Source organism: Hydractinia symbiolongicarpus, chromosome 13 (genome assembly GCF_029227915.1).
Source record: "Hydractinia symbiolongicarpus strain clone_291-10 chromosome 13, HSymV2.1, whole genome shotgun sequence".
NCBI lineage: Eukaryota > Metazoa > Cnidaria > Hydrozoa > Anthoathecata > Hydractiniidae > Hydractinia > Hydractinia symbiolongicarpus.
In genome coordinates this window covers 16,398,696-16,413,245 of record NC_079887.1, presented here as the reverse complement: position 1 = coordinate 16,413,245, position 14,550 = coordinate 16,398,696, and the positions used below count along the sequence as shown (strand labels likewise).

General features: G+C 35.6%; 3 protein-coding genes across 3 annotated transcripts; 1 reads left to right on the top strand and 2 right to left on the bottom strand.

Annotated features, from left to right (window-relative positions):
- Nucleotides 1–37: 37 nt before the first annotated feature.
- Nucleotides 38–1,552, bottom strand: LOC130623927 (uncharacterized). Its single transcript, XM_057439474.1, has one exon. It carries the CDS (start codon nucleotides 1,379–1,381, stop codon nucleotides 590–592), a length of 792 nt encoding a protein of 263 aa, XP_057295457.1. The 5' UTR covers nucleotides 1,382–1,552; the 3' UTR covers nucleotides 38–589.
- A 143-nt stretch (nucleotides 1,553–1,695) lies between these two features.
- Nucleotides 1,696–7,550, top strand: LOC130623921 (extracellular calcium-sensing receptor-like). The gene is made up of 3 exons (XM_057439468.1): nucleotides 1,696–3,651; nucleotides 4,666–5,420; nucleotides 5,900–7,550. Exons 1-3 carry the CDS (start codon nucleotides 2,393–2,395, stop codon nucleotides 6,535–6,537), a joined length of 2,652 nt encoding a protein of 883 aa, XP_057295451.1. The 5' UTR covers nucleotides 1,696–2,392; the 3' UTR covers nucleotides 6,538–7,550.
- A 152-nt stretch (nucleotides 7,551–7,702) lies between these two features.
- Nucleotides 7,703–14,479, bottom strand: LOC130623922 (uncharacterized). The gene is made up of 7 exons (XM_057439469.1): nucleotides 14,133–14,479; nucleotides 13,401–13,473; nucleotides 13,072–13,225; nucleotides 12,465–12,602; nucleotides 10,860–12,144; nucleotides 9,045–9,164; nucleotides 7,703–8,344 (listed from the first exon to the last, which is right to left on the bottom strand). The coding sequence occupies exons 1-7, from the start codon at nucleotides 14,436–14,438 to the stop codon at nucleotides 8,036–8,038; spliced, it is 2,385 nt and encodes a 794-aa protein (XP_057295452.1). The 5' UTR covers nucleotides 14,439–14,479; the 3' UTR covers nucleotides 7,703–8,035.
- Nucleotides 14,480–14,550: the final 71 nt, after the last annotated feature.

Genomic DNA, 14,550 nt, shown 5'->3' with positions numbered 1-14,550 from the left:
ACTAAACAAGTTTGTCTTATATGTTATTATTATTTACTTTCATTTTTTATTAAATTGCATAATATCATCAAAGATTGTAATTTCTTCATATAGCAATGATTTCTGAAAATTTTTCCTAATACGTTTGATGAAATAAAAGCAACACCAGCTGTATTTTGTCGAAAACTCTGTATCACAAACTAACGTTAATTTTTTTCTGGAAATATTTTTGTTTTACTTAGTTCAGATGTAAACCACAGTTTACAACTTTTTGTCCATTTGTTGCCCCCTTCCCCAATTGGAAATAACCAACTATTTATATCTATCTTTGAAAAAAGAAAGCTATAACTGCCACATCTTTTGGGAGTTGAACGTTGAGATTAAATTTTTTTAGAAAAAAGTAGTCAAAGAAATAAAGTTAAATTTCAAAATTTTAGAGAGATTCTGAAAGACATGACAACCCTGTTGATGGAAAGTGGAAAACATATAAAAATGAAAAATAAGCACCATATTTCAAGATTAAAAATCTAGTTGAGGATTTAAGTATTCCATAAAGGTAACTTTTTAGCATACACTCGCGTACTTCAATATTATAATAACTAAAACTGTGCTAAAATTCCATAAAAAAATTCTTTGTAGCATTTAATTCGTACAATTTAAAAATTCCTTCTATTGAATTGATATAAATATTCTTAACAACTTCATCAGGAAGCCTTCGACGAGAGCGATTTCGAGAACGTTGAACAGCTAATTCACAAGAAATGCCATCAATTCTTTTAACTCTTATTTTATAATGTTTCTCTTTTAACCTAGACATGTATTCCTCCAGTTCAAGATGTTTAACACAAGTTCCTTCTGCCACAAAGCTTATCCTTTCTTCAAGCAACCAGTCTGTTAATTTAATTGCTATTCTCCTCGCAATAGGATAAAATATATCCACTGAATTTTCTTTAAATCCATGTAACAGTTCCATAATTTCATCTGTGTCAACATATGCATATTTACTGTATAATTTATGACTTTTAAGTTCATTGTTAATGGTGCTAGTCTTTCCAGACCCCATTGGTCCCAAGACAAATATTGCTTCATGATAATTACGAATCTTTGAGAACTTGTCCTGCCAATCACAATATATATCTTTTTCAGACTGCAAAAGTGCGTCAGTACAAACAGAGTTAATAAATGTCTTTTCTTGTTGCTGAAAATGTTCACTTGGAGTTCTTAACTCCATTTCTCTTTTAGACATTGGTCTATGCGTGCTTCTAATATAAAATCGCACTGATCGTCTCTCCTTTAAAAGCACCTTTTCAATGCCAGCCTTCAATCTCTGGGGAAGCTCAATAAAGCTCCCTCCATATACGCTGGCAGAAAAAAGAAACTGGTACCTATGAAACAGAAACATATGCACATACTTTTCTGGCTTACTGAGTAAAATATATTTTGATTGTACTTCGCTGCTGGCTGTTAAGTTTGCTTTATGGGCTTCTGCAGAGGGTCGGCCATTAATAAGTGCTGTTTTCTCGCTTTTGACAAAATAACTGAGACAAAAATAATTCTTGGAAGCCCGAGTCTTTTTATTCTAGGTCTAGGGGTCGAGGTCGTATCTCCCGCCGCCACATACAAAAACGATAAAAATGCGCGCAGCAGGCCAATGTCTAAATTTAGGTCTGTTGATAAGGCTTTGTATCATCTACACGTGCTCCTGGCATTTTATTGTAACAGTTAACGCATGTGTAAGCTTTTATTATTGAAAGACATAACTATATATGTAAAAATTTATTGCCAATGAGAGTTGACCTACTAAAGACAGGTAAGATATATGAACTCAGGCCTATGCAAAAAAGCATTCATTCACTGTTATCAAAAAATACAACTTAGGAACCCAGCGAATATTCATAATACTGCACTTAAATATTAATGTTCGCGTGAATTATAGGAAGACCAATTTCATGTGAGCAGATGCTCTTCTGCAAATAAATAAACAAATAATTGCGATTTTCTATTCAACTCAGATAACACTCCATCGTAGAGGAATTTAGTAATCAGTTACACATTATTAGTAGGTGAGGGACCGAAAAGACAACGTATGTATGGATGGTAAACCGCTTTAATCCATTTTCGAGGTTTGGGTTGATTTGTTTATTAGTTTTGATTAATATTAAACGGTGGTATTCTTCACTTTGAAAGAAGTTTGTTATAATACTTCATATGACACACAGTAGTTCTTCTGCTTTTAATTAACGATCAACTTAGAAAAGAATTCCTTAAGCAAACCCAACAAAGCGAACAAATGAGGAATAAAAATGGAAATATATGTGTGGTAAAATTAGGATCGTAGATTGTATTGTGGTTAAAGAAAGTGGTAGTTGATTAACTTGATATCTGTAACAAAAGAAAGAGGGCCGCCTGTGTTATGAATATCTGTTGCATTCTTTTGCTCACGTTCTTAGTCTTCATTTCAATCCAGTCTAAAAAACATCCTTTATCATCTTTCTCAAAATGTCGAGCTGATATAGTTGTAGCTGGCTTGTTTCCCATTAAGATTGCAACAGCGAAACAAAATGCAAGCACAAGGGAATGTATCGGTGAAATAAGCTCTCATGGCATACAAGAAGCAATGGCTATGGTGTATGCTGTTTACAGTATAAACAAAGCGAATGCACTCGTTCCTAATTGTACTATCGGTGTAGATATTGCTGACTCCTGTGATGCAAACGAACACGCCATTAGAAAGTGTTTACAATTCAATTTTGTAAAAGCTGCTATGAGAAACGATTATTCGTACGTGAACGATTTTTATTATTCCCCATATCGTTTAAGAAGTAACACGGTTGCGGTAGTGGGCATTCGTAAAAGCAGTATTAGTAATAGTATCGCTACAATGACGAATTTATTCGGCGTGCCAACGATAAGTTACGGGTCAACCGATCGTAAATTGAGCGACAAGGACAGATTCCCATCGTTTGCGCGTACAATTCCGACCGATAAATTATTAGCTAAAGCAATTTCGGCGTTGATTCGGAAATTAAAATGGAATATTGTTTATGCGATTCATGATATGACGGATTACGGACTAGCTGGTTTCTCAAGCTTTCAAAAATATATTGAAGATAGCAACTTAGAAGCGAAGGATAAATCTGACAAAATATGCATTGCTAAAACCTTCAGTCTAAAAAGCATTACGGAAAACACCACCAACTTTGAGGAAGCATTGAAGGAAGATTCTTTTGTGCGAGGGTTTGTTTTGTTTCTACATAAAGAAAAAGCAACCGAGTTGTTGCTTCAAATATTCAGCCTTAACTTAACGTCATATACTTGGATTTTCTCTGAAGGAATTGATGTGACATATAAGCTCGAGAAAATGTTTTCAACCTTCCACACAGGGAATGTTGTCATATCTCTTCAACCTGCAAGTTATGATTTTCTTAGATCTTCAAATCTAGCAGAATACAAGCGTTTTGTTGAAGAGAACATTGTCAACACCGAATTGTACGATCTTATACCTTTTCTAAAGGAGTGCGTCCAGAAAAATTGTTTATTGCTGAAGAAGCCGTCATATTTTTTACCATATGTAATTGACGCTGTATACGTGGTTGCACATACCTTGCATGATATGGGTGTTTGCTGCGGGAAGTTATGTAATCCTGACCAGAATTTCGAAGAATTTGGTGGGTAAGGCAAAAACCGTTGAACGTGTGATATAACATTTGTGTTTATTTCCTATTTCCTAAATATTTTTGCGCTTAAATTTTGATTCACTTTTCAAAAAAACATTTAAACTTTTGTGCAACTAACTTGAGTTATATTGACTAACTTTCAAGTTTATTACCTAATACTCATATAAGAAGAGATTTATCAGCTGTCCAAACATTTACGAGCACTCGATCTGTGATAAAAAAGCGGACAAAATATTTGTTGTAGAATAACTTAGAATAACTAAAGAATAACATTAACCTGCGCGATCTATCAACAAAAAACTTTAGTAAAAGGGGATTTCATTTGAAATGTTATATATTAGCTTTGTGTCTCGAAAAAAATTCCACTGTTTGCAAAAATTAGGGAAGCTCATAATAAAAGTAAAAATTTGATCACCTCTTTCTCATGATGGATTTTTGTGGCGTACCTGTTTTATTTTTCATGTGTTTCTCCAAAGCTTGATCGGTCGCATTCTAGTAGATATATTCGGCGCCAATATCTTTGAAAAAAAAATTAAAGAGGAAGTCAATTTCAAATTGTACGGTTATTATGCCACTGAAGTTTATTTCTTTTTCAAGAAAAAAAAAACCTAAGATCAAAATCGTGTTATTCTGTCTTTGTGTAAGCAGTAAAATTCTAAACAAAAACGGGAAAAAACAAAAGTTCCAAGAAAAACTGAGACAAAAAGATTTCATCCCAATAAAGAATTCTATTGAAATTAAAAGACCACCCTCGATCACAGAACTCTATAACTAAGTTAAAAAATTCTGAGGATGAGAAAACACATGAACGGAATGTTTTATAACCAAAACAAAATGGTGGCCTCCTGGCAACCTCGTTCACATGACTTTTTTATTGCCGGCGCTGCTTATTGACAAATTTATCAATAGGCGCAGCGGCGATAAGAGACAAAGGACCAGGGTGTTATAATGTTATTTCTCTGCTTTTCTTTTTAAATTATATCTTAGCATAATTATATTTTTCTTCCAGTTTACGAATGCAGGAAATCTTAAATGTTACGTTCCATAGCGCACTTGGCTATAGATTCGAATTCGACAAACACGGTGACGTCATGGGTCAGTACGACATTATGATGCTAAAGGAAAGTCCGGTACCGAAACTAGAATTAGCGGGTATTTGGGACAGCAGAAAGCCAGCGAGTATCAAATTAAAATATTTACAAGAGAAAATTACGTTATTGGAATTGTTGCAAAACAACCCGGTTTCCACATGCGATGTTGCATGTGGGAACGGCATGGGTAAAGAAGCAAGTGGCAGGCATCCGGAATGCTGCTCAGTATGCGTGGAATGTCAACCGGATGAATATATAAGTAGTAAATCTCAAGCGTGTGAACCATGCCAAACATTTTTCACTCCCAAACCTGATAAATCAGCATGCGTAGAATTAAAAATAAACACGATTAAATACAACGACAAGATCGGCATCGCTTTGACAACATGTGCTGTGTCGGGACAAATCATAGTGATTTTTGTCATGTCGGTGTTTTGTAAATATCGACGAACTCATATTATAAAAGCTTCGAGTTGGGAAATATCGGTAACGATGCTTGTTGGAAGTCTTCTGTGTTACGCCTCGCCATATGTAGTCATAGGTGATATAAGTGATACAACGTGTCGAGTAAATCTGATTGGTTCAGGGTTATCGCTCAGCTTGCTGATTGGCGCATTATTTGTAAAAACAAATCGTATTTACAGAATTTTTAGTAAAGATGTTCTTCGAAAAGGTAAATAGCACTATTTGATAACCTCTTTTACTACACAGGACGTCCTTTGGAGCAAGGTATTGCGTCCACTTACTATATATTATTGACTTTTATTAAGTTAGGCATTATCCATGAAAGTTTGACCATGAACATTAGATTAAAGCTAAAAAGCTAGGTGACTACTTCATTGCATAACTTTATTCCCAGCGTCTGTTGTATCTTTTGGATTTCTAAAGGCGACACAAAATAGGAGGCAACAGCCACTGGGAACGAGGTGTTTTAGTTTCTATATTCATTATAATACAGGGAAAAGTCAACCTCGTTCCCAGAGCATTTTGTCTTTTTGATGAATTTGATAGCTAGCTCAGTGATAGATGCTAAAGAGCAAAAATCCCTAGAGACGAGCATGGAGTTAAGTGTAAAATAATATTGACACCAAGAAATATCCATCGATTTTTGTTTTTTCGTCTAGTGATGTAAAACATTAAGTTTATTTTCAGGAACGCCAAAATTTCTCGGGCGTGGATGGCAGCTCTCCATTGTATTGCTGATAACATCCTTTGATTGCTTGCTATCTGTTTCAGTAGCTTTTTATCCCCTCGATCCTGTTCGTTATGAACGAATGCACTCCTCCGCAGAGAACATCGCGTATGCGTTATGTTATTATGGAAAAGGAGCCGCAGGGGTGTGGTGGATGTTTCATTGCATTTTGGTTTTTATATGTACTTATCAAGCAGTTTTGACGCGAAAAGTTCCAGGTAATTATAACGAAGCCCGGAACATTATGCTGGCTATGATGGCAATAAGTTTAGAGATGCTGTTCGTTTTACCAAGTTTCTATTACGGAACAATTGGATTTTATCGGCAGCTAACTTTGGCGATAATTAATTTGGTATCAGCGTCGAGTACACTCTTTTTCATGTTCTTACCGAAAATATATATTTTGTTCTTTCGACCTTCCGAAAACAAAGAACATCTGCCGCACGGCACATTAGGGAGTTTTGCTTCTATCCGACACGAGGAAGCGACATTTGCAAAACGACGGAAACTAGATGACGTTGACGACGAGGTGTCAAAAGCAACAATATCCAGCCAGTTGTACAAAGAAGTGGCTGTAATTTCCAACACCCGATTGTAAAATCGGAAAAGAAAAATGCCCAGACTTCTTGTCCTGTTTTTAGAGTCAAAAACTGTTTTCTTTTCTGCCTTTCGAGTATTTTGAGAATTGATGTTGAATTTCGCTTGAAATTTAATGACGCGAAACTATTCTGTCAGTATATGGTGCGAAATCGTTCTTCAACGAAACTAAAAAAATACGATCGACTGATGACAGAAAGTATTCGGGTTACAAATACATCATGCAAAATAATAAAAACGGGACACTCTCAACGTTCAGTGACCTAGTGTTATGGCAAGGTGGTTCCTCCTTGGTCCGAATATGTATAATGAATATAATAACGAATATGAATACGAAAAAAAAAATGACGCGAAATTTTCTTGTTAAATGGTGCGAGAATTTCTTTGACCATCAACGTTGTTTTGATGAAACATGACAACGAGAAAGTCTTAAGATTTTAGTTTTCACTTCGAACTTTGACGTCCTTCAAAACAACAAAACTCCCTTACGTGACCTAATGATAAACAACATACTTCCCCCATGGTCCGAGTCCGAGTCTTTTATAACGATAAATTGAAAGCGAAAAATTTTTTGTGTTTAAAATTTGATGTCATATTTCACGAAAATTATTTTGACGAGTTTCTTTATCTTTTGACTGGAATTTCCTGGAAGTTAAAATGATGTCAAACTAATAGCGAACGTGTCTACTACTTTCTAACTTTTTAAAAATCAAAAATTTTGTCCCTTGCTTCACCAGGATTTTACGATTTTTTCCTCAAAGACCTCAGAACTAGGTTGCTCAATAGACGGGAGATTGATTTTAAAAACACAACGCGATATTTAGTAATAAGATATATAAAATTTTTAAAATTTTGAATTTCTGTATTATACATCGCCAAATATTTTTGTTAACTATGTTACAATAAATAGCTTAAGAATTGTTAAAAAATTTTCTTTTTTCTCAATAAATTACGTATATTTACTTTTACAAGTTTTGTTTTTAAATTTTACTGCAAAAACCAACATTATATATACACGTGATAATTTCTTTAACTGATCCCGCAGAGAAAGAGAAATTTCACGGCAACCATAATCCCGTCCCCAATATAAAACGACCATAAAACCTGATGCTGACAGAATAGGCAGACTAGAATAGGATTAACTGGGATGAACAAGGTAAAATGCCTGTTGTCTCAGTTATCCTGCACCCCACTGGTAAAATACTACAAAAACAACCTATCATCGAAAGCCAGCTTTACGGAATTGCTTGCAATTTCATTTGGGAAAGGTAATCAATTTTCAGTTTCGCGGGGGAAGGGCGTAAATCGTATGAGGGAGGGAGTCATTCGCGTGTCGTAGGTGAATGTTTACATTGCCCAGCTTCGTTTAAAGTTTCGAAACGCACTTATTTGTTGTACGTCAGCATACATGAAAGACTTACTTATAAACTACTAACGATAAACGAAATCAATAAAAATAAATACGCTATAAAAAAAAACTTCATTTCATATAAAAAAAATCAATTCATCTGGTCCCTCTCAAAGTGTGCCAATTCGAAAAGAGATGGCAACATGTCTCGATGTTCATTACCAAGTGCCTCGCTAACTCGTTTCAAAACGTCAACATCGTTCGCAGAAAGTTTGATTTTGCGAGCCAATTCCATTGACGATTCTAGTTTCTCGGCCCCGATTTTTTTGCAAAGATGAGAACGCAGTACACCTTTATTGAGAGGTTGAATAACAGTGTACGTACTAGCGTGCTTTTTATTTAACGGTCGCCGAAGAATGGTGTCTTCTTTTAAAGTTTTAGACATCCCCTTTGTCGTGTTCTAGGCAGTGAAATATAAAAGAGTATTAATATAAGAGACTATTCGTAAACCCATTGAAAAATCTACATTGTACATACTCCGGGCATCTTTGTTTCGTGCATTAGCACAGAATCGGCCTGCATGACCGACAAACGACGGGTTCATCCGTCCTTTATATATATCGCATTTCAAAAACGAAAGAACGGACAACCCGCAGTGTGTGATAACATCAGAAAATATTAGAGTAAAGATAAGATATATGAAATTCTCAGAGATTGATTGTGCAGTTTGAAAAGCCTAACTTATAGATAATGTTTACAGAAGATTACAAAATTTTGCAATTTTTGTACATGCTTACTGGGTAAAAAAGCAGGATCATATGGTGTAAAATGGTTATTGTTAAGTTCATACAGTTTTGGAAAGCAGAAGATCCAAAAAGCATTGAAATATTTTTTGAAGTACATTCTAAAAAACGTTTCACCAATTTTAAGAGACTTTTGTGGTTTATTGTTTATATTTTGTACCTATAGGAATTAGTGCGCATGTCCACGCAAAATCGAAACATTACGAGAACATTAAAAGAGATCTATATATCTACAAAAGCAAGCGCAACAAAAAATAAACAACTAAGTAGCGCCGAGGGGGCGTCCAAACATCTAAAATAAAATTAAATATTTGGGAAGAAGAAAAGAAAAGTTGCAAAATATATACGAAAATATACCTGTTCGTTATCTGACTCCACTTTGATCCCGTTCGGTATTATATTAGATATTCCATCAACGTTACTATCATAATCAATCATGGTGCTATGTAGGGGAGCTGTAGAAACTTCGAACGTGAACTGAAAAGTAAACATATTGCTATATCGCTTTCGTTTATGAATTTTCGAGAGTTCTGACGCAAAGTCAAATGGATGAAAATAACACTTAGAAACGCGCATCTAGTACATGGTTTTTACAAAATAGGCTTTATAAGAATATCAGGCGGGGATTTCAGGTTAAAAAGAATAGGGCTATTGTTTAAAATAATAGAGAAATAAGAATAATAACCAGCCTGTATTTTGTTTTTGCATACGTTGACGTCAAGTCTGTTAAGATGTCTTTTCAAAAGAAATGCGGTCGCAACAATAGTTTTGAAGAACATAAAATGCTAGTTTTTTTAGAAATGAGAAATAAACAACTTGCGATATAATTGTTTTATTATTTTTGTCTCAATACAGTTATATTGGCCACAACAAATTTGTGTCGAGTTCCTCATAAACATCCTTACAAATCGCTAAAATTTTTACCTTATTTTTAACGATTGAATACGTTTAACCCGTTCTAAAATTTCGTGACATCGGTAAACGTGTGGATTTAGAACACAACAATTGCTACGTAATGACAAAACATGTGAAAAAATCTTGGAGGAAATTTCAAAATTTCCAATTTGATCTCCATTGATGACTAAAATTTTCAAATCGTGAAAGGATTCTGCTTCTGTCTACACTCTACATTTAACATCCTACAGAAGAGGAGAACAGCATGCTATGACAGCGTGTTAGCTGGCCTTCATTTTTTCTGTTAGAGGAACAATCCTTAATTGAAAATAATAGTGGACTTCTCAATAAAGCATCTATTTTCTCTAATGACTTTTTTTCCTGTTGTCGTCTTGAAACAAAGTCAGGCAAACATTTACTCATGGCACATTTATTTTTTGTTACTTCAATTAGAGAAACTGTCGCGACAGAAACCTTCGCAAGGTGAAAAACTCGCGAATTATTTTAGATCAACTTTCGCAAATTGAGGAATGCAAAAAAATTCACGAGGTACACTTTCGCCAATAAAGATATTGATAATATTTCGCTATATAAACTTTCGCCAATAAAGATATTTTTGAAATTCTCTTAAATATGTTATAGGAAACGCGGAGTTAGTTTAATTGAAAAATTAACAAATTTTGTTTTCAATGAATATTTTACTACATTGAAAGAGGAGCATCGCGCTGTCGCGCAAAGAAACATTGAAGCAGAAAAATAGAACAGTACGTACAGAGACGAAATCAGTTGATATACGTGAAATTTTTAGGGGCAAAATACCGTCGAAGAAGCCTCGACTTGAAGAGAAACAAACAGGAGAAGAAACCAGATACCATAATTATTAATTAGATAATTTTTCGTTTTTACGGAATAGATTTAACCAGAAAATTTTTTTCCTCCAGAATAAAACTTTCTGCAAAAAACTGAAAATCATTAGCTTCGGAATTTACTGGATTTTACAACTGAAAATTTAGCAAAATCCAAAATGCTTGAAACTCGCGAAAGTTACATATGTGTAATAATAACATGAAATCTTTGGTAGATGTTATAAAGAAAGTTCATAGGGCTGTTACCAGGCGTCGGAGAAGAATTTCAAAATTTTACCTCTTTACTTCAGGAGGCTTTTGTGGAAAATTCCATTTGGGGCCATAATTGTGAATTTTCAGTTAACGCCTTCGACTACCTATTTAAATTCCGCCTTAGCAGGCGCAGAAGATCAGGAAATTTAGGTTAACTAACCTGTTCATCTTCACTCTCCTTCTTTTCTTCCGGACTTTTAAGTTGTAGATTATCACACGCAACACTGGCTGCACGTAAACGACCTGCTATCTTCGTTTGAACGTGCTTTGGCACGTTACATTGTGAAGGGAGACCCACCGAAGACCTACGGTACTTTCTCTTAATCGTGGTTTTCTCCGGCGCTTCATTTCTTGCTAAGTCTGTCCGGCTCCTTAGAATCGACGGTCTGGCGATTACATTTCGCTTAGAATTGGGGACATCCACAGAGCGTCGTCTTCTTTGTGTCTGACTAGCAGTGTTCACCAAGGTTTCTTCAGCCGACGGTATCAGCGGTAACTGATTGTTACAACTCATCGTTCGTCGCGACAGTTTACACGGAACAATTTGACTTCTTGCGACTGCATTCATCAAACTAGAAGCGCGCTTGCGAACATTCGGAAATTTAATGTTTGGGTCAAGGGCTGCCGTTGGAGGTGGCTCGAGAGTAGTAATTGAAGCACTTTCTGCTTTAACTTCACCAGAAACGGTCGTATTTTCAGACAATTGTTTCATTCTTGCCGCCAACAGAGGTATTCGTTGCTCATTAGACTTGGCCTTTGATCGTAGATTGTATCGATTGGTAGTCTGGTTTCCGGCGTTATTGGGAGACGAGGAAGGAGTGGTGTTTAATCGTCTCACTCGCGTCAATCTAGTCTGCGTCATTCTACCGCCTGCTGGTGTAGCAGCGAGACATTTATTTCGTTCTATGAAGTTAACCTTGGAAGGCTTGTTCTTGGGAGGTGTTACTCCTTCTCTCGTCTCTTCCGTTCGGGCGTCAATTGACTGGGTGGGTGATTTTAACTTGTTTTTCCAGATGTTCAAATGCCTTGCCTCTTTAACCAGTTTAGCTTTGTTGTTGCTGCACAGAGCAGATTTCTCAAACGAACTGCCACTTGTAGAATTGTCGGAGCTGTTAGACAATCTCTTCTTATTTTTACTAGAGTCATTTAGAGGCGACGAGCGTTCTATTTCTCCATTCTTACCCGACTTCGATTCCCCGCTTTTATCGGATTCAGTGTAAGATGTTTCGGGACTACTTTTACGCCTTCCTTTCTCTTCATCACTGTTCAGAAATATACCCGAGTCGAAGATAACCGGTTCTTCTTTATGTTTCACCTTCATTAGATAACTTTTGACGTGTGGTTGCAGCAAAGGTACTTTTAACAACTGCGCGGCGGATGGGCGGTCTTCAGGGCGTACTTGAAGCAATACTAAAACCAAATCCTGAACGAGTGGGCCGTACACACTAAAAAAGAAACAAAAAAATGTACTCTTTTTAGTTCAGCAATGCAAACGTTTAATTCAACAATCGAGAACATCCTGGACATCTACTAACATGAACATCTTTTTCAAACACTAAAGACGCGTTTGCATTTGGTTGCATTTTATTATTAAAGACTTTGTCTAAGAAAAGATATCCGTCATATTACATCATCATATCATGTATCATATAAGTGGATTTTCCGCTATTTTATGACCTATGCTTCATTCCCAGAACTCCTCAATTTTTAATTTCTTTCTGTCAATGCCTGAACGTGTAAAGAACCCTTAAATGCTCATACTTACTTCGACAAAGGCTTATACTTTCCTTTAATGATTTTAACGACAAGACAGGAAAAATCATCAGCCATGAAGGGATGTTTTAACGTAGCTAGTTCATACAGTAGCACACCTAAACTCCACATGTCACTCTTGTGATTGTAACTGAGAAACCAGTTAAGAATAATGATAAACATTGCACTATAATAGATTTGAAAACCTTCATGATCGAATTGCAAAGAATTATAGCAGCTTGCTTCGTTGGATTTCATTAAGTCCTTTCGCCAAATCGTTAGTAAATAATTTACATTTCTCACTTTAAGTAGATGATAGCTTGTCATGGCACAACCGTGTGTCCATTCTCTAATCAGTGTAGTCTTATAGCATCGCTAGCATAATGCCTGGCAGAGAGCGGGATTCGAATCTCGGTCCGCTGGGAGTCTACTACACTACGTGCGCAACGTTTGGGCACCGCGGATCGAATCCCGCTCGCTGCCAGGTAATATGTTAGCACTGCACAAAGTAGCTCTACTTCTTCACATTTTAAACAGAAGAAAAGGCACGCAATTACAGTGTTGCATTTGGTACCACAAGTCTTACATTCAAACGGTAGTGAGACAAAGGAAAAAGATACGGTTTTTGTTGACAGATTTCTGGCGACAGATAATAAGGCGTTCCAATCGCTGTGCGAGCTTGTTGCAAGCCAGAATCGAGAAAACGTGATATACCAAAGTCTCCAACTTTCACTAAACCAGACGACGTAAGAAAGATGTTTTGAGATTTTAAATCTAAAAGAACGAAAAACGTAGATATAAATACATTTTTTTCAATGAGAACTACAATACATAATGTGAAGATGTTGCACAATTGCTCTAGGATTGCACTGGAGATTTTAAAATAAAAATTTCCTGATTTTTCAAACATTAACCAAGGATAAAAACAAATGATTAAATGATGTCTCACCTCGGTGTAGGATGTGAAGGCCATGGATGTACTTAACAGCGATCAAGATTTGAACAAACCAATCAATCACCTTCTATAGAGAAAATGAGAGGTATAGTCACTACTACTATTTTATAGTTACAGTCAAGTTAAAAAACAACAAGCATGACAACAACAACAACAACAACAAAAACAACAACTTTTGCGAATGAAAACAGCCGGCGAAATTTTCTGGATAAACTTTTGCGAGTCCACAATATAAAAGATTTTCGCAAGTGAAACTTTCGCAATATCTAAAATCGGAAAGATTTCACATGATAAACTTTTGCAACAGTTTCTTTCTTATGTTTCTCCACATAAAGCAGCCTATGTTGGTAATGATAGAAAAGGGGAAAAAGTCATTTCCACAGATTGTTGTTAGTTACTAGATTAATTTTTTTACGTTGAAATCGTTATTGCTTTATTATTCTTTTTAAATGTAAATATATTTTAGAATTTCGAGAAACACTTGCAATTCGAAGGTAAAACTAGACTTTTTTTAACCAAATTGTTGGATAAATTTGCCTGAGTCGAATGTTTAGAAAGTTTGTTCTGACTAAACTATCGAAAGTTTTTCTGGCAAAAGTTTCTCTGATTGAAGTACAAAAAACGATAACACCCAAGCGAAAAAATATTTTCAACATTAAAACACGATATCGCTGATAACACCAGCAGTAAAAGATACCACTGACAACAAACAACTAAACTACATACCAACTCAAGAAACAGCTTTCCAGCCTGTTGCTTAATCTTTGAAGCTAAGTCACCATCATCTGCATACTCCATACAAATGCACAGATTCTTTTCGTGAATGAATGCTTCTTTATACCTTACTATGTTTTTATGACGCAACGTAGACAAGATTTTCACTTCGTTAATTGCTGCTTCTTTATCCTTTACTTTTAATACTGGCATTGAAACTTCTTTTATAACACACTTCTCACGTTTATTATTTTTTACCAGCCAAGCTATGCCGAATGAACCGGAACCAAGAATCTCCATTTTCTTGTATTTATTCATATTTGTTTACTGAAGAATGCTATACAACAGAATAAAGTAACCACTTAAGCACTGCAGAGCTAATACAAATTTTCAGCGCTTACTCGTGCACTTACAGGCCGACCTATTAACC

Coding starts and splice junctions, on each gene's coding strand:
- LOC130623927 (XM_057439474.1), bottom strand. CDS start 1,381: ATGTTTCTGTTTCATAGGTACCAGTTTCTTTTTTCTGCCAGCGTATAT.
- LOC130623921 (XM_057439468.1), top strand. CDS start 2,393: ATGAATATCTGTTGCATTCTTTTGCTCACGTTCTTAGTCTTCATTTCA. Junction 3,652..4,665: donor AATTTCGAAGAATTTGGTGG/GTAAGGCAAAAA, acceptor TTTTTCTTCCAG/TTTACGAATGCAGGAAATCT. Junction 5,421..5,899: donor TAAAGATGTTCTTCGAAAAG/GTAAATAGCACT, acceptor GTTTATTTTCAG/GAACGCCAAAATTTCTCGGG.
- LOC130623922 (XM_057439469.1), bottom strand. CDS start 14,438: ATGAATAAATACAAGAAAATGGAGATTCTTGGTTCCGGTTCATTCGGC. Junction 13,226..13,400: donor CCTTCACATCCTACACCGAG/GTGAGACATCAT, acceptor TCGTTCTTTTAG/ATTTAAAATCTCAAAACATC. Junction 8,345..9,044: donor TGGAGTCAGATAACGAACAG/GTATATTTTCGT, acceptor TTCACTGCCTAG/AACACGACAAAGGGGATGTC.